The 24,120-nt window shown below is 50.3% G+C and overlaps 2 protein-coding genes across 14 annotated transcripts in view; one reads left to right on the forward strand and one right to left on the reverse strand.

Moving 5' to 3' along the window:
* The window catches only part of ZFYVE9 (zinc finger FYVE-type containing 9), a 155,637-nt gene extending 144,845 nt beyond the window's left edge, over positions 1–10,792 (forward strand). For all 3 annotated transcript variants that reach the window (XM_042248141.2, XM_042248145.2, XM_042248146.2), the window contains 3 exons: positions 745–850; positions 3,234–3,410; positions 4,914–10,792. In XM_042248141.2, coding sequence (XP_042104075.1) covers positions 745–850; positions 3,234–3,410; positions 4,914–5,075 — 445 coding nt within the window. In that variant the 3' untranslated portion in view covers positions 5,076–10,792. The remainder of the gene's footprint in view (positions 1–744; positions 851–3,233; positions 3,411–4,913) is intronic.
* Positions 5,482–24,106, reverse strand: CC2D1B (coiled-coil and C2 domain containing 1B). Of its 11 annotated transcripts, none has more exons than XM_027970155.3 (25): positions 23,977–24,106; positions 23,651–23,820; positions 22,310–22,396; positions 20,996–21,140; positions 19,842–19,945; positions 19,321–19,473; positions 18,754–18,879; positions 18,399–18,558; positions 18,037–18,218; positions 17,804–17,879; positions 17,590–17,700; positions 17,383–17,513; positions 17,099–17,171; positions 16,762–16,898; positions 16,220–16,337; positions 15,965–16,137; positions 15,450–15,575; positions 14,860–14,918; positions 14,668–14,784; positions 14,224–14,297; positions 14,026–14,084; positions 13,780–13,831; positions 13,229–13,328; positions 12,981–13,071; positions 5,482–11,868 (listed from the first exon to the last, which is right to left on the reverse strand). In XM_027970155.3, exons 3-25 carry the CDS (start codon positions 22,373–22,375, stop codon positions 11,740–11,742), a joined length of 2,562 nt encoding a protein of 853 aa, XP_027825956.2. In that variant the 5' UTR covers positions 22,376–22,396; positions 23,651–23,820; positions 23,977–24,106; the 3' UTR covers positions 5,482–11,739. The 11 variants fall into 11 exon arrangements, with proteins under 11 accessions (XP_027825956.2, XP_027825949.2, XP_011998782.2 ...); XM_027970148.3 differs by having other exon boundaries at positions 23,615–23,820; XM_012143392.5 differs by lacking the exon at positions 23,651–23,820.
* Positions 24,107–24,120: the final 14 nt, after the last annotated feature.

Below are 24,120 nucleotides of genomic sequence, written 5' to 3' on the forward strand. Positions count from 1 at the left end.
TATTTTATACATAGAGATTCAAAAACAAAAACAGGTTTGAAAGTTGTTAGGAAAAGTTCACAATTACTTTGACGCCTCATCAGATTGAGTGTGTACATCCACATATTTAAACTTGGTATATTTTGGAGGACACGACCATCAGATGTGGCCTTTCAATTCAGGAGCCTAGGAGTGCTATGCAGCACTGAAGGGAACTTGTTTCAATAGATAATATAGATGCACGTTCATCAGTTCATACCAGCACTGTCATAGTTAACATACTTGGTCACATAATTCCTTTAGTCTGTAAACACTGAATTCCTATGTTGTGTGTCAGACCACGAATATAGCACATGGAAATGAGTATATCATGTACCTTCCCCTTCGGAAGTTTGTGAGGCAGATACACAGACATGGAGAGTATGATGTGATGGGTGTGGTGGTGGAGCAGGGGAGAGCAGGGCTGGGTGCGGGTCTGTGCAGTCACTGGAGGAACACAAGAGGAAGAGCAGACTTGGAAACAGTTTCTTTACGTTAAATAACCAGCTTCTGCCATCAGGACTCCTTTTCCGTATGTGTGTCCTCGGAATTATTTCAGTGCACAGGCCCCTCCCTGAGAGCTCTGTTCATGTACATTTTGGGGCAGTGGCTTCTTCTTTTGTGATGTTTTGCATAGGTGTTTTCAGCAAGGCACCCAGTGTATGATAAGAGAGAAGTAGTTCTTCTAAGAGCTGCTCCCATCTCTTTCCTTTGTGTCTGTTTTAGTGTCCTAAGTCCCATAGATGGGAAGTCCATGGAGTCTATAACAAGTGTGAAGATATTCCACGGATCAGAGTACAAAGCGAATGGAAAGGTCATCAGATGGACCGAGGTAAGGAAAAGGGAACTTGGCATCCTTGATCCCCACTTTGAAGACAACTTTTTACTTGGCCCAGAGACATTCTGGACTGATTCTGGAGGATAGAGGGAAAAAGTCTGTTACCTTCTATACTCCAGTTCCCTCTGGTCTGTCTTAGCTCAATGGGAGGAAGTGCACCAAGTGTGGCCTGCAGCAGGCTGACATCTCCGCCCCATGAACTAGCTTTTAGAGATTTGTTCACATTGGACCTCAAGAAGGGGTGCATCTCTGAAGAGTACATACTGTCTTTGCTGGATTCTTCAGAAAGCTAGGCTGGTTATGTTGCACTCAGTTATAACTTAGATAACACTGTCTTTTAAAAATAGACTTATCTTACAAATAAGAAAACTAAAGCTCAGAAACTAACTTGACAAGGATTGCATGGCAAATAATCACTGGTAAAGTCCTGATTCAAACCCAGATGTAGCCGACTCCTAACCTGTTTTCTACTATATGTTTCTTAGAGCTGTATTAGAGGCTTACCCGGGGATGAGAGGAGCCAGGCAGGGACCTCGTATATGTGTATGTGCGTGCGTGCGTGCGTGCTAATTTGCTTCAGTTGTGTCTGATTCTTTGCAACCCTCTGGACTGTAGCCCAGCAGGCCCCTCTGTTCGTGAGATTCTCCCAAGAATACTGGAGTGGGTTGCCATGCCCTCCTCCAGGGTATCTTCCCGACCCAAGGATCGAACCTGTGTCTCCTGCATTGGCAGACAGGTTCTTTACCACTAGCACCCCTTGGGAGGCACATCAAACAAATTATAAAGTTTATTTTTTTGAGAATAAACAGGTAGGTCCTGGATCTCTTGATTTCTTTTGAAACTCATTTATACCTGTCTATAAAAATCAAGTATTAAATTATAAGATCTCTAGGATTTCTGGAAGCTTTGAAAGTGTTAATTTTTTTTAGGTTAAGAAGTTCTGTGACTTCTACCTTTTCCATTTTACACACAAGGTAACTGAGCCAAGGGAGGATAAGTGCCTAGTAACCCAAGTTTACTAGCTGGTTCCTGACAACACAGAGACTAGAAGTTCTTGAGCTGTTGTTCCAAGTGACATCTTTCATACCAGACTTGGCAATTTTATAAGCAGCTGAGTGGTTTTATCTGCTTGCTTTGTAATGACCATCTGTTTGACATACCTTGAGTAGTCGAGGGTCTGAACATGTGAATGTCTTTATTGCTTACGGAGTAGTTTGACCTCTGTTCCCTCTTCTTTGCTCCCCACTAATCCCCTGAGATAGGAAGATGAGAAATGAGAAAATATATAATGAGAAAACAGTCTCAGGGAGGCCAGGTGACTCTGTGACTTGTCTAATGCTGGTTGCTGGCAGAGCAGGGACCAGAGGTCTCCTGACTCCCACTTGAGAGTTCCGTCTATCGCTTCACACTGCCATTTTCACTACTGCATCGGGCAACAGGCTTCAGAGCTACCCCTCTGCAGATTCTTAATCTAAGCTGCTGCTTATATTAAGCCATAAGTCAAGTATTGGTATAGAGAAGCATTGTATATTTACCTGTCTGTGTGTTTTATGTTTTGCTTTTTAAAAAATTTTAAATGTATTTTTTATTTGAAGGATAATTGCTTTACAGAATTGTGTTGGTTTCTGCCAAACATCAACATGAATCCGCCTATGTTTTGCTTTTATATCATTTACACAATAACCAGAGAAGGTAGGTGCTTCCCATTTTACAGAGGCAAATCGGCATCAAGAAGCCAGAGGACTTGCTCATGAGCCTCCTCTGTGTGATAGGACTCAGGTCTCAGTTCCAGATCTGCTGTGCTTCCGCCTGCGCCTAGTGCAGTGTTCAGTTCACAGACAGTGACACAGCTTTGACCTCCGCAGTGGCAGAGCCATGTGTGGTAGGAAGAGCTCTGTCTGTGATGAGAAGCAAAAGACGCAGATTCTCACCTGTGGCCTGAGCAAGCGCCCTCCCTTCAATGAGTGAGCAGTAATATGCAGGTGTTGGGTGATGTGATCTATAAGGACTGTTCTCTAAGATTCGAAGATCATTTCCTTTAGAAAGTTGCCCACATATTAGGGAGTCCTTTTAGAAGTACACAGTGTAAAATATAAGCCTCTCCCGGATCTGAACAGGATGTACCATTACCACTGCGGCCATGGCTTTAGGGAGATCAGTAAGTGGTAGCTACCGTCCTGTGGATGCAGAGACTGTGAGAGGCAGAGGCTGTTTCTTCGATGTGAGATGTCAGTGCCCTGCTTTTCTTGGTGTGTGTGTGTCTGGTCTTCCTGCACGTCTCAGGGAGTCAGGGTACTCGTACCCATGAGCTGGTGCACTCATTTCTTCCCACATCTCCTGGACACAAGCTTGAAAGTCTCTCTTGTTTGGGGAACAGGTGTTTTTCCTAGAAAATGACGACCAGCACAACTGCCTGAGTGATCCTGCAGATCACAGCCGCCTAACGGAGCATGTTGCCAAGGCCTTTTGTCTTGCTCTGTGTCCCCACCTGAAGCTTCTGAAGGAAGATGGAATGACAAAACTGGGACTTCGTGTGACCCTTGACTCAGATCAGGTAAGAATCTTAGCCTCTAAAGCAGGTCTTGGGCAGTGTCTGTTTTCTGACACCCGAGTTTTCTTCCTGCAACCCAGAGAGTGCAAGTCTCTGCACCTTGGGCCTGACCGGATGCAGTCTTTGGCTTTCCCTCTGTTGGCAATACAGCTGGGTGTGCTGCTTGGTCCGTCTCTGAACCCCGTGAACCCTGGCCTCCTCACCTGAACGTCTTGCCTTGTCGTTCTTTTCAGTGTGGGGTAAGAAGTGTGAGGACCTGCCGCCCCTGTGTGAATGACATAGGGGCCACCCTGCCTCCTTTAGAGAGCAGGTCCCAGGCTGTCCCGTCTTTTGTTGTTTTCTTAGTCCCACTACAGCAGGCTTCTGCTGACTGGTCTCTGCAGGTCCACTTCTTGTGGTTTTCTTACTGCCAACACTGCCATGCTAGACTTGAACCATTTCCCCATCAGTTTCCCTGTCGGTGCGGGTCTCCTGTGGCCGGGCCTTCCTCCCTGTCTCTCACTAACCTCTTTGTGTGCTCCGTGTAGCCACAGTCCAGTCTTGAGTGCAGCCCACCCCCACCTCCTGGTCCCAGTGCCTCTTGTGTATGGCCTAGCACTCTAATCTCTCTACATTTCTTTTGGATTTTTTTATTTATTGTTTGGGGGCGGCATGTGGGATCTTAGTTCCCTGGCCAGGGATCGACCTGGGGTTCTCTGCATTTGGAGTGCAGATCTGTAGCCACTGGACAGCCAGGGAAGTCGCTTTTTGGGATTTTAGATCCCTGTGACATGCCCCAGTGCTCCTGCTTTGATGCAGTTGTGTCGTTATCAGGGAAGATGTGAAAGGTCATATGTTTAGCTCCATTTCTTGACTAGTCATCAATCAACAGATAGTTATTTCCTACTTATGGTCTTGCCCAGTGCTTTACTAAGCATGTCAGGGTAATACAAATGAGTATTACAGTCCTTTCCCAATGGTACTGATAAGCTGACTGGAGAGAGAATTACTTCACATAAAATAAGAACCAGCACTTTCTTCTACTAAATATGTGGGGCCCTTGAGGGCAGGAGCTCTATTTACATTCATGCTTGAATTCTTGTGTTTGTAGGTGTTTAAAAAATGGTATGTAGAGAAATGGATGGAAGGACAGGTGTTCAGTTCCTGCTGTGTTAGGGAGTTTACCCAGTATATTTCTCATTTTGACTTCCACAACCAAAGGTTTATGTACTGCTGCTGACATGCCACACCTCTCTGTGCCCCCACCTCCCTTCCTGGGAAACTGAGACCATAACAGGTTAATTGTCTTGCCCAGCATCTCACAGCTACCAGGTCCTAGGGGCAGGATGAATATATGATAGGATGGTACATGACAGTTCTAAGGAAGAGAAGTTTGTGTTTACTGCCAGTGTCTAGCCCCTGGCTAGAAAGGACAACTCCTTTCCTGCTCAGCCTCCTTGGCCCTCAGCCCTCTGGAGAGATCTTCTCTGTCCAGTAACCTGTCATCCCCTTCTTTCCACGGTGTAGGTTGGCTATCAAGCAGGGAGCAATGGCCAGCCCCTTCCCTCGCAGTACATGAACGATCTGGACAGCGCTCTGGTGCCGGTGATCCATGGAGGGGCCTGCCAGCTCAGTGAGGGCCCCATCGTCATGGAACTCATCTTTTATATTCTGGAAAACATCGCGTAGACAGAGAGGACTTCATTGTTTTCTGTTCAGACCTGTTGCAACAGCAGTCATACCCAAATCATTTGCACTTTAGAACTGGAAAATTAAGCTTTTGTTAACACTATTAATGGGGGGTGGGGTGGGAGTGGGGGTTTGGGGTGCAGGGGTGGGAAGGGGTGGTGGAGGGACAGATGTTCCATAATTCTAAGTCTTCTATGCATTGTCCACCAAGAAGATCTGGGCAGCTTCTGTTACTGCACAAGTTATGCTATCCTTGCAGCTAATCCCCTTCTGTTACTGTTTAGACAAGAATTCTGCTCCTCTGTTTTAAGATTTACTTTTGGTCTTGTGCTCAGAAATGCTCACATGGGTACAGCCATCACCAAGGGTGGGTGGGAGGGCAGAAGGGAAATAAAAAAATGAAGCATCAGTCTTGAACTCTTTATACAGAATTGATGTAAAAAGGACAAGTTTCACACTGATCTTGTCCCAGATACAGCAACCTCACGAAGTCACATTTATTTATTTTTCCCCTAGATTATTCATGAAGTGAATCAAAGACCCAAAGGATTATCTCTCTTCTATCCAAAGAAGGGCGACTCAGTATAAATGAGGTCACTTGAATAGTAAAGCCGACAGATTATACCCAAGACGGTTGTAGTTATAATACACACTAGAAACATTTTATGTATTTTTGGCATCACCACATGGCTTACAGGATCCTGGTTTCCTGACCAGGAATTGAATCCTGTGCCCTGGCAGTGCAAGAGGGGGGCTCTCCACATGGGAGGCGTTTAAAAAAATATTTTATTGAGAAATAATTAAACTTCCAGGAAAGTGGCAAGTTAAAAAAAAAAATCCATGTATGCTTTGCGCAGACTCACCTGTTATTACAGATGAATTTGTTGGCTTTATCAGTGTTCCTTTCTCTCCTTTTCTCTCTCCATAAAAAACTGAGGCACTTGAGAAGCACACTGCATGCATCAAAGTCCTTCACCCCTAAGTACGTTAATGCTGCCTTCCTACAAATAAGGGTATCCTCTCACACCACCACAGGACAGGCGCCACTTCAGGCTGACACTTTAACCCAGCGTCTGTCCAATAATGTCCTTCACAGCGTCCTTCCCACCCAGTGAAGCTTCCAGCCTATATCAGACATGGTAAGTTTCTGTCATGACTCACCTTTATTTTTTATGTCATTGATATTTTTGGTGAATATAGGTTCCTCCAACTCATTTAACAGAAAATGCCCCATTTTTAATTTGGTTGTTATTTCCTCAGAATTAGATGAATTATGTGTTCTTGGCCAGAATCCTACTCAAGTGATGTTGTGTCCTTCTTGGGACATCACATCATGGGTCGCTGAGGTGTATGTCCTTCTGCCCTTCATTGATGATAAATTTTTACCTGGTCAAGGTGTTGTCTGGTTTCTCCACTGGATATTTCCCCTCTTGGAACAAATAACTGGTTTGTGTAGAGATAATCTGATCATGTGGAGATCTTACTCATTGAAATGTCCCCGTAGATTTAGCATTCTGATGTTTCTTGCCTGAATTGATCTTTTACTATGATGGCTACAAGATTTTTCAATTCCAGCACTTCCTGTTTATCAGTTGCACTTGATTTACCTATAGGCCAACACTCTTCTTTTTATATATCTATTTATGAAAGTTAATGCTGGTAAAGAATTCTCCTACAATGCGGGAGACCTGGGTTTGATCCCTGGGTTGGGAAGATCCCCTAGAGAAGGGAAAAGCTAACCACTCCAGTATTCTGGCCTGGAAGATTCCATGGACTATACAGTCCATGGGGCTGCAAAGAGTCAGACGTGACTGAGCAACTCTCACTTCACTTTCACACCCGTCATGTGTGTGTGGGGGGGAGGGGTAGGGTGTGGCCGGGGGAGAGGAGTGTGGCCGGGGGGAGTGCTGCACTGCACAGCATCTGGCATCTTAGTTCCCCAACCAGGGACTGAAATCGCATCTCCTGCATTGAAGGATGGAGTCTTAACCCCTGGACTGCCAAGAAAGTTCCCAAAGCCCTTTCTTATTTATTCATTTAATTAACTTTCATTACGGACTTGGGATTACTCTTTGAATGGTTCTAATTCATTATTTAGGTGAGCTCCCACATCCTTGTGACATGCTCCTGTTTCTTAACACTTCCTTTTCTGGCCTAACAAGATGCCCCAGCGCCATCTTGTGCTTACCCTGTCCCAGCCTTGGAATCAGCTGGGTGGTTTTTTTTAGTGGAAGTGGTATTAGAAGCCAGGATTTGGTTTTACCTATGACATATGTGATGCATTCTGATCATTTTCTCCTTAATTAAAAATTTTAGTCAGACAAAATAGACTGCACAACCCACAGTTTGAAAAACACTGCTGTAGGGCAGCTCACTTCCTTGTCACTGGCATCTTCTAAAACCCCAGGCCAAGCAGGAGGCTGGGCCCTCTGCGGTGAAAGCACAGCTCCAAGAATCCCCTGGAAGGTAGTGCAGGCCTGGGACAGTGACAGGCTGCTCCCCAGTGGCTGCAGCTAGGCCTAGTACTTGGCAGTTACAGGCTGATGAACTCCCTTTAGGTTAGTAGCTGTTTTCTGAGGCCCAAAGGTGTCTCGTTTTTGTTTAGTCGCTCAGTTCTGTCCGACTCTCATGACCCCATGGACTACAGCCCGCCAGACTCCTCTATCCATGGGATTCTCCAGGCAGGAATACTGGAGGAGTGCCATGCCCTCCTCCAGGGGATCTTCCTGATCCAGGAGTTGAACTTGCATTGGACTCTACTGCTGAGCCACCGGGGAAGCCCAAGGTTTATCCCTAAAATCCACATTCTACATCTGCCTCTTCATAGGCTTCACTGATAGTGGTTGCAGAGGGCTGGGATTGTAACCTTTCCCATAGCCTGGGAGCTTCCAAAAGAAGGACGAGTGCCCACTGAACACCAGCTTGTGAGGACCGAGCCCTGGGCCGTCACCCTTAAACCTGACAGGCACAGGGTGCACTTGTTAACAAGGGTAGTAGGAACCTGGGGTCCAACATCCAGCTTGGTCTAAACTGGAGCTTCCACAGGAGCTGGCTCTCTTGGTTCAGTCCTATAGGAGTTAGCTTTCTCCCTTCTCAGCTAAACAGACCTCGCAGTTGTACACATTTCTTCCAGATCAGTGCAAACCTTTATATTCTAAGAACAGACTCTGGCCTTGCAGAGCTGGGTCCATTCTCAATTGCATAAAATGTCCTTTATATTTAACAAAATCATCTTGTAGAATTGGACATAAGATAGCCAAGGCTAGTTTACTGTTTTCCCTTAACTTTTGTTTATATACTGTATGGTGTATAGAACTGGAAACATCATGTTTCTAAATAAGGCAGATTCTTCTATAATGTAAACTCAGACTGAGATATAGAGATCCTATAATGAGGAACAGAACTGCCATTCTGGTAATACTACATTTAAAAAAAAATCACCAAATTCTCACCAAATGCTAGGCAATGTAGTTTCTCCAGTTTTTTTAAATCAACATGTATCTGAGCACCTACTGGACTCTTGGTCAGTCGCTCAGTCGTGTCTACTCTGCAAGGCCATGAACTGCAGCATGCCAAGCTCCCCTGTCCTCCAGTATCTCCTGGAATTTGCTCAAATTCATGTCCATTGAGTCACTGTTTAACTATCTGCTGCTCTGTCACCACCTTCTCCTCCTGCCCTCAATCTTTCCCAGCATCGGGGTCTTTTCCAATGTCAGCTCTTTACATCAGGTGGCCAAAGTATTGGAGGTTCAGCATCAGTCCTTCCAGTAAATAGTCAGTTCATTTCCTTTACAATTGGTCTCTAGGGCTATAGATAAACTGAACTTTGCCCTGCGTAAGTTCCCATCCAGTGTCTTCCCTCATCTACACTGGTTCCTGAATGCTGGTGAACCCAGAATTTCCAACTAAATTTTCGTCTATCATAACTAGTGATTTTGGGAATAATTTATGCACTTAATGCACTTCAGACAATAAGTCTGCCGAACACTTGTTTCTAGAAAAAGTCTGTGATCGTTGTTTAATAATTATGCTGAAATAATTTTAATAATGACGGTAATGGGATTTGGAGGACTGTAATGTAGCCAGAAGGGAAAAGGAGCATAAGAGGAATGAGAATGTCCATTCTAGAGTTTGGGAAGCTGAGGCTAAGAGAAGGGAAGAATCCATCTGTGATGGAACTGAACCAGGTGGAAGCTTCCTGGTGCTGCCTTCTGCCAGTCTCAGCCCCACAGTTTCATCTTCAAAGCAGCTGCCTTAAGGGGTAAAACAGTGTTTAAAAACTGCCCACAAATATTTGGAAAACAAGCACTCAAAAACTGGGAAGAAACAATGTAGGTTTCAGAATAGAACCGTGAGAAAGGAAAGTAATAAAATGCAATCTAGTTTACCCTTTAATTGTGAGCAAGACTTCCTGATTCTAAGATAAATTCCTTCCATATTGTATTCAGAAGAAAGTATGTCCTATACAATTGAAAAGAAGTTTTAAAATTTAAAAATGATTTGGGTCGTGGCTGGTTCCCAACTGCCCACAAGTCACTAATCTGCACTGCTGAATTGCTGCATTTGGATAAATCTTAGCACAAGATGAGGCTGGGCAGGCTCCTCCCATGCCAGTGACCCCTGCATGCCTGGGCTACAACAAAGGCCTTTTAAGAACCTCAGTCTCTAAGTCCAGTGGGAGGCTTTGTCCTGCCTCTCTCAGCCTGGAGGTTCTGGTTTTCAAAAAGCAAAGGGCAGTGGAGCAGAATGAAACTGAACAAGTTATTATGGGAAATCTTTGAACCACAGAGAAAAACTTGCTATCCAACTTCTAACAGAAGACTGAGTTTAGACATTCCCGGTACTGGTCAGAAACTGCAAGCCTTCTTAGCACTTACAAACCCTGAGGGGGAAACTAGGTTGAGTCAGGAACCCGCTTTGGTTTCCCTCTGCTCTAGGCCACCTTATGAGGGCTGACAGCCCTCCTTTTCATTCTAGATGGCTGCTTGTATGACACACAGATATGGCTGCATTTAAGTGTTAAGTCTCACATCTATGGAATTTTTAGTAAGATTAGCCTTAAGATTAGCTAGACTAGCTTTCTAGCTCTCAGAAGTTATCTGTTGTCCCTGTTGTTACACTATAAGCTCTGCTCTTAAGGGCAGGGAAGTGTGGTCCAGCTGCATCCCAGAAAAAGACACACACACAAAAGCTCAATCCCAAATTTGTGTTTGCAGGACTACAATCATCAGTAAGTTGAATGTATCTGCTTTGTGTAGAGCCTTAAAAATACTATCTTCAGGAATGCTTTGTTAATGTTGCAAAGAAAGGGGGGGAAAGATGGGTGTTAAAGTTTATTTCTAAGAGATGTAGACTACTGCAGTTTTGAACATTAAATCTACTGCAAATATTGATATAAATCACTCCATGATCTCCCATCTGTTGACAAAAATAAATCCAAAGAATTTCTTGGGAAGAAATTTAGGGATTTCCCTAGGTGATTAGATGAAGAGGCAAGGCTTCTCCTGCCCTGTCTCTGAAGAGGAAGCCATAGCTGCAGTTTCTGTCAATTAACAAATGTTACTGCCCCTCTGGCTTTTAAAAAGTGACGGGTGGGGGTGGGTCGGGGCAGTGACATGGAGGAAGGGCTTTTAAGACTTTGGTGGTTATTTTGTGAGAACTTAAATCCCCTACAATGAATTAGACCTAGTTTCTTAAATAAAATCAGTTACATTTCACATATGTATATATATATAAATTTTCTTTCTTTCTTCCTCAGTTAACTTGTCTTTCAGTCTCAGGTATATGGACCTAACTCAAGATAACCTTGCTTTCACTTCCCACCACACAGTCCTGAACAAAATTCCACCGAGTGCGTCAGGAAGCAGGGACGCTACGGCAGGAGCTGTCAGATGAGGCACAGGCAGGGCTGGGGGTCACCGCGTTGTGTGGGCCAGGCGGCTGCTGACCAACTGCAGTCACAGAACCCTGCCCCACCCTATGGGGGAGGGGGTCCAGATCACACTTGAGCTTTCCCATCCCTTACAGTTTTATCTTTTAAAGGCACGTCTAGAAATGGTGCAACTGAGGGCTGGGGCAAGTTGCAAACAGTTGATTCACAGGGGTTAAGGGGTTGGTTACAAGGCTCCATGGCTGAGCAATGAGGCTGTCCTTTCCCTGCTCGGACAGAGAGGCGGGGGGAAATCCTGGAATCCAGCCTGCTTTGGTAGAGGCCTGGGGAGAGGCCAGCAACAGGAAAGACCAGAGCCGTGGTCAATAATGCACGTGCTTAACAGGTCTTTGGTGCTTGTGTAGCAGCATCTCCTTTATGTACAAAGACTTCTTTAGCCAGCAGAGCCCAGGGGAAAAAGCTGGAGAAGAGTCGCTGGCCTGACTCCACTCCACCGTTGACCCTCTGTTGCACAAAGCACAGAAGTCTAAACTGCAGTGAGTGTACAAGTAGATTTTCAGAAGGGTTTCCTGACGACAGACCTGGGAGGGTAACTTCCTTCCCCAGTTCTGCTGAAGATCGTGGACCAGCCTGAGCCCACCCCAACAGTTTTGCCTCTTGGTCTTCCTCACAGATGAGAAATTCCTCGGTTTTCTCCTTAGATATGAGTTGAGTACCGGAAGGGTTCCCATGGGGCCCAGGCAGAGGTTCTAAGGGCCCAGAGAGCTGCCCACCTCACAGGCCCCTGGGCTCCAGGACCAGCCAGTTCTCGGTGACCATCTGCACATCTTGGCCACTCAGAGGCTCCCGCAGCCTCACCTTCACCTCCAGCTTGCCCCCAGTGGGCTTCCTTCCATCCAGGACCTGTGGGGACCGCGGAGAGGGAGATGGTAACTGAGGGGTGGGGCGGGGAGCAGGCAGCTCCCTGTGCTCACAAGGTGAGAGAGGAGCTGAAGCACCCCGCATGTCAACAGAAGAGTCTCCACTGCAGGACAAGCCCAACCTCCTGCTGTTTGGGTTCGGTGGTTTTAGGTAAGTCTCAGAAAATACATCAATCCAAATAAGCACCAGTGCTCTGATGTGGAGGTGAGAAATCTAGAGCTGTGTTATTCAGTTTGCCCCAGAGTCCCCTGGCAACTCCTAGAAGAAATGCTCTGGCTTTAAGGCACAGCCTGAGAGCCACTGAGCCCAAACCCTTGGTTCACAGATGGCATGAGGGATACAGCCACACGGTCCACTGTGCAACAAGGTCGGGACATGCCTGCCTTTTCACCCACCGTGCTGCTTCGTCCTGTGCAGAAGAGGCAGCTGGAGAAAGCAGTGCTACAGGCTCTAAAGTCTGACCAACCTCACTGGGGCTGATGCAAAGCAGGCCCCACTTACGAACAACTCTCCCAAGCAGGCAGAGGCAATGCAGCAGGAAAAGCCTCAGCCTATGAAGGCACCAGCCAAGGTCTGAGCCCAGCTCTGCCAGAGACCCTCCTCTGTGGATCTCAGTTGCTATCGTCAGGGGCACGTCCCTGTGAAATTCAGTGAGTTCAGGGCAGCTAAAGGAGTTGTCTGGGGGTGATTCCTAAGCACACTAGCTGCGTTCTGGTAGGTCCCTCCTTGGAAATACCTTATCAACTTTATGTCCAGAGTTTGTTCTACTTCATCATGTTGCCACAACTGCCTCAACCAAAACCTGCTCCCAGACACCTAGGAATTCGTGTGCGCCACACTGACAGCCATGACCAGGCCCCTCAAGGGAACATGAAGAGCTCGGAGTGTTGTGGAAAGAATCTAGCTACTTCCTTTCTGACACAATGAAATTTTCTCAGACCCTCTGTATTTCATCATTTGTGAAATGGGAATAGCACATACTCTACAGAACACTTACGGATATTTTTACAGGCACCAAAAGACCTACAACAGGGACTGATATTCAGAGAATGCTGGCCCGTTTCTGGCCAAGTCCTCCAGTTTGCCCACCTTACCTCCACAATCTCTCTGATCTCACACTCATTCTCCAGCCGCTCCAGTTTCAGCTGGGCTGTGCCAACCAGCTTGTCACTTCTGAAGAAGGATCTGGAAAGCCAAGAGTCAGCAGAGGACTGGACTGGGCAAGGACAGCAGAAATGAGCTGGCTAAAACCAGCACAAGAGAGCTGGAGCAGGGGCTGAGGCAGCGGCAGCAGCCAGTCCCTCCTCCCAGCCCCTTGGCAGTTTGAGCGATGGGCCCTCACCCTTTGTGGAAGATTTCAAACTTGATTCCTTTGTTTTGAATCACTCTCCTGAAGCCCCGGTGGTTTCGGTTGATATTTAGTTTGAAGAGTTGATCAAATTCTGCAAGAGGGGGAGAAGGAGGAGGGACTTGGCTCTCAGGAATCTCCTGACCACATGGAAACTGGCCCACTTGCCTCCACTCTGTCTTTCTGCCTGCAATTCAGAGTCACTGCCACCAGAGGGAGGTAGAGCATCCCAATCCTGGCTTTGAAGTTCACCTGGACAGTTCTTGTTAGACGCAGATCGTTTCAAAATGGGAGTCAGGATTCTTGGACTCAAGTCCCATTTCCACCACCATTTTGCTTTAAGGCCCTAGGCAAATCCCTTTACCTCTCTGAGCTTCAGCTTCCCCAACTACATTCGAGAAGTAGTAGTAATACCTGCCTTCATCTCCCAAGGTAAGTAGACCAAGTAAGATAATAGATCTGAAAGTACTCTGGAAACACAAGTGCTGCACACGTGTATCAGAGGGGGAGGGGGAGGAGGAAGCAGCCCCCATGTAGGTCCTCACCTGGAGAGTTTGTGTTTTTCACCACAGCTGTTTTGTTTTTTTGAGCCTGGTCCTAAAGCAGTGAGGAGAGAGAAGTCAAGACAGCTTGAAAAAAACAGAGATACAGGCCCAGGAGCTCTGGTCTACATCAGTGCTGAGGGAAGGGACCCCTAAAGGGAGTGAGACCAAGGGATGGGGAGAAAAAGAGCCCAGGGCCTTGGAAGGGAAGATGGAGCTCACAGGACCCTACTGCTATCGGAACCTCACCGAATTAGGGTAGTGGAACTCAAACCGCACAAAAGCATCCAAGTCGTCAGGGGTCACCCCTAGGGAAGGAGGAGGATGAGTCAGGGTCACAGGGAGTAGCCAGGAGCCCCAGCACTTGACACAGAGGAAGAGCCAGTGCCTCCTACTGGCCAGGGCTGGAGTGTCTGGACAAGAGAGTAGGGGTGGCCCCAGGGCTACCTGGAGGGGCTGGGAGGTTCATTCCCCGGACAACTATCAGATGCATTTCTGTGCTGTTGAGTTCTGCAAAGATCCTAGAGCCGGGAAGCAAGGAGAGCAAAGTGAAGGAGAGCAGTGGGAAAAGGTTACCTCTTCCAATGCCTGCCTATCCAGCTGGGTGGTGGTCAAGAGGAGAGTGGGCCCAGGGAAGCAAAACCTGTCTGAGTCTGAGCAGCAGAGCTGGAGTGAAGGCCTCAGTCTGTGACTCTAGTACAGGGCTCCTAACCCAGCGACCACACAGCTCCAAGCCCCTCCTCACAAGCAGGCACCCCGTCCTGCCCCTCCCCAGCCCCAGGGCCTATGTCAGGGCCAAGCCTGAACAGCCTCACTCAAGGGGCCTAAGTCTCCACCCCTGGCTCTCAGCCTCTTGCCCAGTCCTGCATGGAGCCACGGTCTCCCTCAGACCTCACAGTCTGGAATGTCTTCAGCTCAAAGTGGTGGCTGGGAGGGTCCAGGCCTTGAGCCTGGGCCAGCTGCAGGATCTCAAGCTGCTGCTTGCGGTCTTGAGCAAGCTTCTCAAACCTGACAGGAAAAGGTGTACACATCAGCATTTCCTGCTTCCTACCCCACAAGCTCTGGCCCCAGCCCTGCACTTACCGGGTGGTCTCAGCCACGTTGCCCTGGTGCATGAACTGCTTGGAGAACAGCAGACACTTCTGGAAATGGGGGGTGCAGAGTGACTCCGTGGTCCAGAACAGGACCCAACTAAGCTGGCCTTCAAGGCCTGCCCTCTGAAAGCTCCAACCTTCTGTAGCCTCCCCCTCTCCTTCTCCAACATAATAACCCAAGGTCACTGTTCCCAAGTCCCACTGCACTAAGTTGTTGCTGTTTCCTCTATTGGGGATAGCCATTCCCCCAAATTCCCTTAGCAAATTCCTCTTCTTCCTCATCACTTTAGCAACCAGACTTGCAGGCAGCATTCAGATAGATACATCGAAATATACAAATGCTCCTCAAACACGTCTTTCTCCCATCTTCAAGGTAATTCTCCCTTCACTCTGTTTGAAATTCATAGCCCTGCAAGAGGGGTATTAATCATCCTATTGTACAGATAAGGAAAACGTGGTTTAGAGAAGAGAAATTCCTTACCCAAGATCTCACAGCCAGTAAGCTGAAGAGCTAGAATCTGAACCCTATCTTGCCTTTCGCCAAGGGGAGGCTATGGGCACTGGAAGGGGAGGACTGACCTCATGTTGCTCCAGAAGCATTTTTTGTAGCTGAGCATACACCTCCTCAGCCTTCTGAGAGAGTCGCAGGTCCTCATGGTGGATCAGGATGAAGTCACCCTCCTCATCCGTTAAGGGTGAAGGTACCTGTCCAGGTCACAAGGCCCCTCAGGGGCCCTCGAGAGTCAAATTACTCCTCTACTGAGCCAAACAGACCAGAAATCTAAACTAAATGTTTCTCCAGCTTCCAGTAGCCCCAAGAGATGGGAACTCATTGCCTGCCAGCCTATCCCAGCACACTGCTCTGTTTTCCATTGGCCTTGCCCGGCCTGGTCACCTCTCGCCACAGGCATGCCCCCGGGGCTCTCTTGGAGTCATGGGACAGGCAGACACATAAGCAAAAACGTTCTCAGCTGTCACCACGTCCTATTCAAGTACTCTCTCCTTCAAGCAACCTTGTTCACAGTCCTGCTCATCAAGACTGCCACCCACCTCGCTGCCCAAGAAGTCCTGCTGCTTAACCAGGCGACACTCACCTTGGAGAGGTCCACAGGGCGGCCGGCTCGCACCTGGGTGATCTGAGCCTCGAGGGCTTTGGCCACCCGCAGATGGGCTTTGGCCTGCTCCAGGTCCCGGCCACGCTTGGCCTGCAGGGCTGCCCGCTGGTACTGTAGTTTCCGTGCCTCCAGCAGGGCCAGCTGCTCTCGTGCTAGAGGGAGGGGACACAGGTGAGAGCCACACCGCTTCTCACCACAGCCTTCCCTCCTCCATCCCTCTTCTCCCCAACTCACCAGATGGACTCAGCACCTCCTTAGAACTCGACGTCTTGGGCTCAGGCAGGGGCCGCGATGAAGGGACGAGAGGCTGTGCTGGCTTCTTGGCCACTGGGGCCTGGGCTGGGGGCTCATCCTGCAGGTGCCCAGGAGGCTGTCACACGGGTTCTGTTCCCCACCCTGGCCATGGCAGCTCCCTGACTCAGGGTCTCTTCACAACACTGTACTGCTCACTGTGTGGCCTGAGATGAATGGCTTTCCCTCATGGACCCTAGAGAATCTCAGAACCAGAAGTCTCAAAAGTTCTCTGCGCTAACCTCCCAGCGTGAGAGAGTAGGGGAAAAGGGATCGAACTGGGCTCTGAAGTCAGAAAGACCCTGGCCTGATTCCAGCCCTGTTAATTCCTAGCTGGGTGCCCTAGCCCAGGTTTTTATCTCTATGAAATAAAAGCAAAAATGTCTACCTTGCTGGGCTTGTTAGTATGGACACCAATGTCTGGGTTTACCCCTCATCGGCTGTTTCCCCCACCAGTCCCCGGTGTCATGGGCCCTCAGCCAAACCTTGTCATCCTCCTCCTCTTCCTCTACTGGGGCTGTATCCTCTGAGGAGGCCAGTTTCCGGGCAGCTGCTAAAGTAGCTGCCATCATATCCTCCTCAGTAGGCATGGTGGGCTCCAAGCCAGGTATAGGGGGGAATCCTGCACGAGAGAGACACTGGGAGAGGGTTCAGGGAGCCTTGAGGATGCATCAGGCTGCTTTGGGTCCTACTGGGGTATTCCTGGCCATGGCTGGGATGGGTAGTTCCCCCAGGGTGGAGGCTGATGTGTGAGAAATCATTTCTCCCTCCCCTCTATCCTGCTTAGAGACCTCATGAGCCCCCAGGCCAAACCCCACTCACCTGGAGGAACAGGTAACTCGGCAAAGTCAACTTTCCGTCCTGCCCGGTGGGCTCGAATGGCATCTTGATATTGCTGCAAGAGAGGGAGGGAGGGACCTGTGATGGGCAGCAGTCACAGGCTCTACTCAAGCAGAGGCAGGAAGAGGAAGACGAAGACAGCAGCCCCAGGAGGAAGGAGAGCCCCTGAGATGGCAAGAGCTCCAGAGACACACAGACAAGATGAAGACTCAAAGACCAGGGAGCAGACGGACAGCAGCTGGTCAAGGAGGCAGGCTGCAGCCCACCTTGGCAATGCGCTCGTGCATCCGGGCCTTGCGCTCATCCCCACTGCCCCGAGCTTGGGTGCCTGCCTCGCGGTACTTGTTCAGCCTCTGCTGCAGGGCATCCAGCACTGTCTGTGGCTCAGCAGGGGCCACTTGAAAGGAGAAAGGAGACAGTATTAGCTCTGCCTGCCTCCCCCCAGGTCCCCACTCCAGTGTCCCCAGGCCTACCGGGGGCTGCTGGGATGTCAGAGGCCATCACTGGGTGCATTCGCTCCACTGCCGGGGGTGTATCTGAGGGTGCTGTTGGGGCCTGGGAAGCCTGTGGAAGGGGCTTCAGGTCTGGGGAATCCAGAGCACAGGTGTAGGTATGGGTAGGGATGCTTGGCCAGCCCCAGCCCTAGCCTGAGCAGGCTGCCCCCCGCCCCCCCACCCTGATACTGACCCTCTGGTGATGGGGGCATGGCACTCAGGTCCACAGGCTGCCCCTTCTCCAGGGCCTCCAGGACAGCAGCAAATCTCTGTGGTAGGAACACGGTGGGAGCATAAGCCAGGGAACCCCAAGGATCTGGGCTGAAAAGCACCCCCCAGACCAGTCTCACTGAAGCTTGGTCGGGTCACTGCTCACATCTGTGAAATGAGGGGCTGGACACAGGGCCTCTGGACCAGATGCCATACCTTCCCAACCCTCATGAGCTCTCGGGCACGGTCTAGGTCTCCAGCCCGCTTGGCATTCAGAGCAGCCACTTTGTACTCTTTCTGTCGGGCCAACAGCAGGGCCCGTGGGTCTGGGTCTGAGTCGGGTGGGGCAGAAATACCAGGGCTGCACAAGAGGCTTGTCTCAGGCTGGGAGGGCTTGTCTATGGAGAAACAAAAGAAAATATCAAGGTCAAAGGAGGTTTCCAGTGCCTCCAGGTCTGGCTAGCCCGAGAACGTCTTAGGGAAGCTGTGGCTGATGGCCACGGACATCGGAGGATGGGGAGGCAGGCCACGGGCCCTGACCCTGGGAACTAGGCCAGGATCTGACTGTCTGCAGATACCTGGCTCCACGGAGGGGGCAGCAGGGGCTTCTGCTTCAGGGCTCCTGTCGCTTGTTTCCTGGGGGGCCAGAGGCCTTCTGCCCAAGGCCACTGGAGGCGGGATCTCACCCTCACTGATCTTTTTGCCTTTCCTCACAGCAGCCAGCTGGGACTCCAGTGTCTGAGAGAGAAAAGAACCAGAAACCTAGCCAGCCACCATGGACTGCAGCCTGCTCAGACAGGCCAGGGGTCCTTCACCTCCACATTCCGGTGGAGCAGCTTCCCCTCCGCTGGACCAAGCTCCTCTGGTGCTTCTCCCTTCACTGCCCCCAGCCTCACTCCTCCCAGCGCTGGTGCCCAGCTGAGCCCAACGCACCTTCAGGCCGCGCTCACAGCGCCTGGCTTTGGCCGCTTCACCTGCCTCCTGAGCACTGGCCGCAGCCTCCTGGTAGTTGCGGATCCGATCCTCCAGCAGGGCCTGCAGCCCCCGGGGCCCTCCAGCCTGTGGATACTTCAGTTCAGGGCCTGGCCACTCCAGGGCCAGCTAGGCCCCTGCCACTCCCTCCTTGCAAGGAAGCTGCCCCAGAACACGAAGTGCCTGGATTCAAGGAGAAGGAGGGCCTAAAAGCCTCAAGGTGGGAGACAAAGACTCAATGGAGAGGCCAGAGGCCATGTCAGAGGCAGACACAGAGGTCCAGACAATCTGTGGAGGCCGGGAAATGGCTGCAGGGGGCGGATGGCAGAACAGAGAGGCCTTTGAGGCTGGCAGCCGCCAAGGAGTTTCTCGTGCTCAGTCTCGGCTCGGGGCAGCTGCTGGAGGAGGGCTCTGCAAAGGGTTATTACCGCAGCGTCCCTAGACAAGCTGTGCTCCATGTGTGCTCTACAGGGGCATGTATGCACAGAGGACACAGCCCAAGGCACACTGGAGACCTCCGGAACCTACCTGAGCTGCTGGGACCGGAGCTGTCAAGAGAGCTGCTTGCACCGGAGGTTCGTTTTCCTGTTCCTTCTCCTCAGGGCCACCCAGGCTGGCTGTCTCATCACCATCCAGGGCCCCAGCCTCCTCATCTGTACCCAGGACCTCCTGCAGCTCCGTCTGGGGAGACACAGATCCCAAGAGTTGGGAGCCTCACGATCATACCCATGACAGGACCTGAGAATAAAGGACTCTCTCCTCCAACTGTATTTCCCAGCATCACTCACTGTGCCTGAAAGTCCCCTTTACCAGAACACTCCTACACCCTTCCAATCTGATCAAGGACAGCCCCCCAAACAGTGAAGCCTCCAGATCTGAGAATCCCCAAGTACAGAGCTCAAATGTCAGGAGACGTCTCACACCGTATAGTCAAGACAAGGGTCCAGGAAAGGCAAGGCACTCTCTCAACATCAGCATACAGAGGGACAAACCCAGGCCTCCTCCACAGCTTGACCACAGAGCCCTCAACACCAGCCTGGCAGACGCACCAGCAAGTCTGCATCGTCCTCCAGCCCTTCCTCCTCTTCCTCTTCTTCCACATCCCGCATGCAGTCTGCTGCCAACTTCTCGATGTGGGCCATAGGCAGGGGGGCTGGGGGAAGAGGGTTACAGAGGGTCAGAGCAACACAGAAAAGGTTCCTGAGGAGTAGAGGATGGTCTCCAATCCACTGCACTGGCAGATACACCCAGGCAGCTTCCTTCCACAGCCAGAGTCCCACCTCTGCAGGGAAACTTTTCCAGGCCCTCCAATAGGCATCAGGCTACTGCCTTCTCAGCCCTTTTACTGTGGCAGTTATTCACAAACATAGCCATCCATTCCCCCTAGCCACATCTTTCATATATGAAGATTTTTAACATCTGAGCTTCCCAATGATTCCACAAAATAGGTAATACTAGGAATTCCCTGGTAGTCCAGTGGTTAGAACTCTGCACTTTCACGTCTGAGAATCCAGCCAGGGAACTAAGATCAGGTAAGCCGCGCAGCACAGGTACCACTCCCCACACCCCAAAAGTAATATTATCCTCATTTTATATATGAGTAAACTGAGAACTTTATTAATTTTCCTAACATTGCAATCTCGGTAAACACGCAGAGTCAAGATTCAAACCCAGGCTCATCAAACCCAAAGCAGGTTTGTGCTGAGAGAGAAGGGATGGCCACAGTTCTCCCAGACCAGTCGGTCCCTTCAGGGTCCTCCTTGCTCTCAGTTCAGGGACATGTGGGAGGGGAGATGGCTTTCTCTGAGGGCTCCTGGTTCCCTCTGGCCTCCCCCACGAGGCTTCAGGTCTCTCTCCTCTTCAAGCTGGGCAGGAAGATACCACTTATTCGTTCATTTGATACAATTTCTGTGTACTCATTGTGTGACCGATTCAGTCTGTGCTGAGTCCCTAGCCTACACCAGGCCCAGAGACTCTGACTGTCCAAAGGGAGAGGGTGCAACCCAGGAAGGAGTGCGCTCCCCCCACACAACACACAGGCAAGTGAGCAGAGCAAGACGGCCTCTCAGAGGGAATGCTGCAGAAGCGACAGGAACACCAGAAGGGCCAGGTGATCTGGCCGGCTGCCCGCAGCTGTGAGGAAAGGCCCGTCCAACCACCTGCCTGAGCCACCTGGTCCCAGCACCAACTGTGGCAAACTCACCCTGCCCCTTGGGTGCTGGTTTCCTGCCCGTGGTCCCTGCTTCCCCAGTGAGAGCCAGCAACTCTGCCTCCAGGTCCCCGTCGTCTTCAGCCTCCTCCACCCCCAGCAGCACGTCCTCAGGGCTGAACTCCACAAAGAGTCCGAGCTGAGAGCAGAGAGGGTTTCTAAGAACCATACAAGGAGGAGAGGGTGGAGCCCAGCCCAAGTCAATCCGCAAGAGCTAAGCGGCTCCCTGCGGGGCCTAACTTGCAGAAAGGGAAACTAAGGCCTCAAACTTTACTCCTTGGGACATTTATCTCCCTGGTGACTCTACAAAGGACCCAGTAAGATCCCACTGCCATTACTAACAATAACAGCACCAGCTGCCAGGCAGGGTACCTGGCAGTCTACGTGACTATCTTAGTTAATTTTCAAAATCCTGAGGTAGATCCTATTTCCTTTTAAATTGTGGTAAAACACATGTAACATGAAAATTACCATCTTAACCATTTTTAAGTGTAGAGTTCAATGACATTAAATACATTCCCACTGTTGCATAACTATTATCACAATCTTGCAAAACTGAAACTACACCCATTAAACAACTCCCCATTCCTCCTCCTCCCACCCCCAGGGTAACCACTACTCTACTCTCTGTCTTTATGACCTTTAGGTCCTACCTAGAGTGGGTCCTATTTTTATCTCCATGTTCAGATGAAACTGAGACAGCCCTGTAAGTGTGGCAGGGCTGGAATTTAAAATAAGGTCTTAGGGGATTTCCCTGGCCATTCAATGATTAAGACTCCGTGCTTCTACTTCAAGGGGAATAGGTGTGATCCCTGGAAACCATAAGATCTCACATGCCACAGGGTGCAGCTAAAAATTTTTAAATAAAATAAACGAGGTCTTGTGACTTGAGTCTATGCCCTTTATCCTACCACCACCCTTACCTGCCTCTTTTAAGATAGTAACAATAGGCTAAGAAGTCTCAAATTTGGGCCCAAAAGAAATAAAGGGAGACAGTGAGCAGGCAGATCCAATGAGAACACCCTAAATTTTGGTGGTTCCTGAACTCTCTGGGTCGTTCACATGGAGATGGGCATTGCAGGGGGAAGCCTGGGTTGAAACACAAGAGAGTTCAGGCCTTAGCTTCCACATGTGTGTGGCAGGGGCTGGTCCAGAGGGTCTCCATGGCTTCTGCCAGCTTACGGAGGCATGGCTGAAAGTCGCTAGACTTAACAAGGAAACCACACAGGACCCAGTTTGCCCAAATTGTAAGAGACCCTTACCCTCAGATTGACTCAGAAGTGAAGGTGAAGGAGGCTATATCCATACCTGCTTGGCAGCTGCCACACCCTGGCCACTGGCCTGAGGGCCCTTCCGAGGTCTTGGCCCTGGCATCTTGGCAGCCTGGATACCTGTCTAGTGGGGAGTGGAAGAAACTCAGACTGGAGCAGCTTACAAGCCCCACCCCTAACAGGTGTGGTTAGTAAACTCCCAACTCAGACAAAGAAGGCAATGCTTAATATGCTTAACATCCAAGGCTGAAATACCTAAGCTGGAAGCAAAGCACTGAAGCAAGCAACAGAGAAGTTGGAAGGGAGGGGACCACCTATTAATACCGTTAAGAGCGGAGAGTAGACACAATCAAAAGTCACTGAACTGATTTAATCTGGATTAAACCCAAGAGGTTGAGTGGTGAGTGGCCTAAGAAGGCAGATCAGAAGTTAACTCCAGGTACAGGGAGGGTGTAAGGCTTGGCAGGATTCAGAAAGGCTCTAAAACTGTGCTCTTAAGCATGGTTGCCCTATGTGGCTGCTGATGTTTAAATTTAATCAAGTTAAAGTTTCTGTCCCTCAGTTAGTGGCTACCATGGGCCAGCACAGATAATGAACATTTCCATCACTGCGCCAAGTTCTATTGGACAGTTCTGCTCTAGAGAAATCTGACTCGGTATTCAGATTCTCTCCAAGATCTCACAACCATTCACTGGACCTACTATGTATGAGACCTTGCGCTAGGCACCCGGAGGGCAGGAGTGGATGTGACATGCCCTCAGCTCTCAAAGAACATTCACATGGTGGAGAGCCCCTCACCACTGGACAAAACCCAAACAGGGATGTGCCAGGCGCCTCGGCTGCCCAGGGCCGGCCCTTATCCAGCAGAGAGAGAAAAGGCTTCTTGGAGAAGGTGATGCCTGTGCTGAGTCACGAACATGTTGAGGGGGAGGAAGAGGAATAGGATTCCAAACATAGGGAACAACCTGATAATGGTTCTGAGGTGATAACAGCTTGACTCGCACAGGGAAACTAAGCTGGGATTAGTGCGGCATACAGTGTGAGACAAGAGACGCTGCAAATGTCAGCAAGGGGCAAAGGAGAAAAACTCTGAAGCCTGAAGCAGTTTGGGCACGGTTCTGAAGGCAAAGGACGTGAGGGGATGAGACCGGCGATTCAGAAACATGCCCCGTGGCTGCAGAAAAGAAGGAAGGAGGGAAGAAGGGAGAACGCAGGCTGGAAGCCGTCTCGACACCGAGCATCGTGAATCGGTCCCGGCGAAAAGGGAAGAGGCTGACGGACCGTGGGGTCGGTGTTGGGGAGAGAGAGAAGTGGACCGATTCCAGAGTTAGAGGGGTACAACCAGTAGGACTCGGAGATTAACTGGCTGTGCGCGCACGGAGGAGGCGCTCAGAGTGACTCCAAGGCGTCAGATTTCAGTGACTTGGGTGTACGGCGGGTGGTCAACTGAGAAGGGGACACGAAGTGAGTGGGTCGGCGAGACTCGTCAAGTCTGCGGCTCCGGGGGCACCCGACTGGAGGCAGCGGTGCTGGACCCAGATGCAGGCTCTGGAGAGAGGAGGGCAGGGAGTGCGCAGGGGAGGCGAAGCCGGGGACCCCACTCCCGCGGCAGGACGCGCCGCCCTGCCCAGCCCTGCCCGGCCGCCTCCATCTCCCCCGCCGTCCCCTCCTCTTCCCTGGCCACAGGGCGGGTTCGCGGCATACCTCGCGGCGGATCCGAAACCGACCCGGGCCTTCTCCCGCCCGGTACCGCCCAGGCCTCCCGCGGCCCCTGGGCCGCCGAGGCAGCCGTGACAGGAAGCGCCCCGGCGGGAGACGCCTCGCGCTCTAACACGTGACTCCACGGCC

Source organism: Ovis aries, chromosome 1 (genome assembly GCF_016772045.2).
Source record: "Ovis aries strain OAR_USU_Benz2616 breed Rambouillet chromosome 1, ARS-UI_Ramb_v3.0, whole genome shotgun sequence".
In the NCBI taxonomy this organism is placed as follows: domain Eukaryota; kingdom Metazoa; phylum Chordata; class Mammalia; order Artiodactyla; family Bovidae; genus Ovis; species Ovis aries.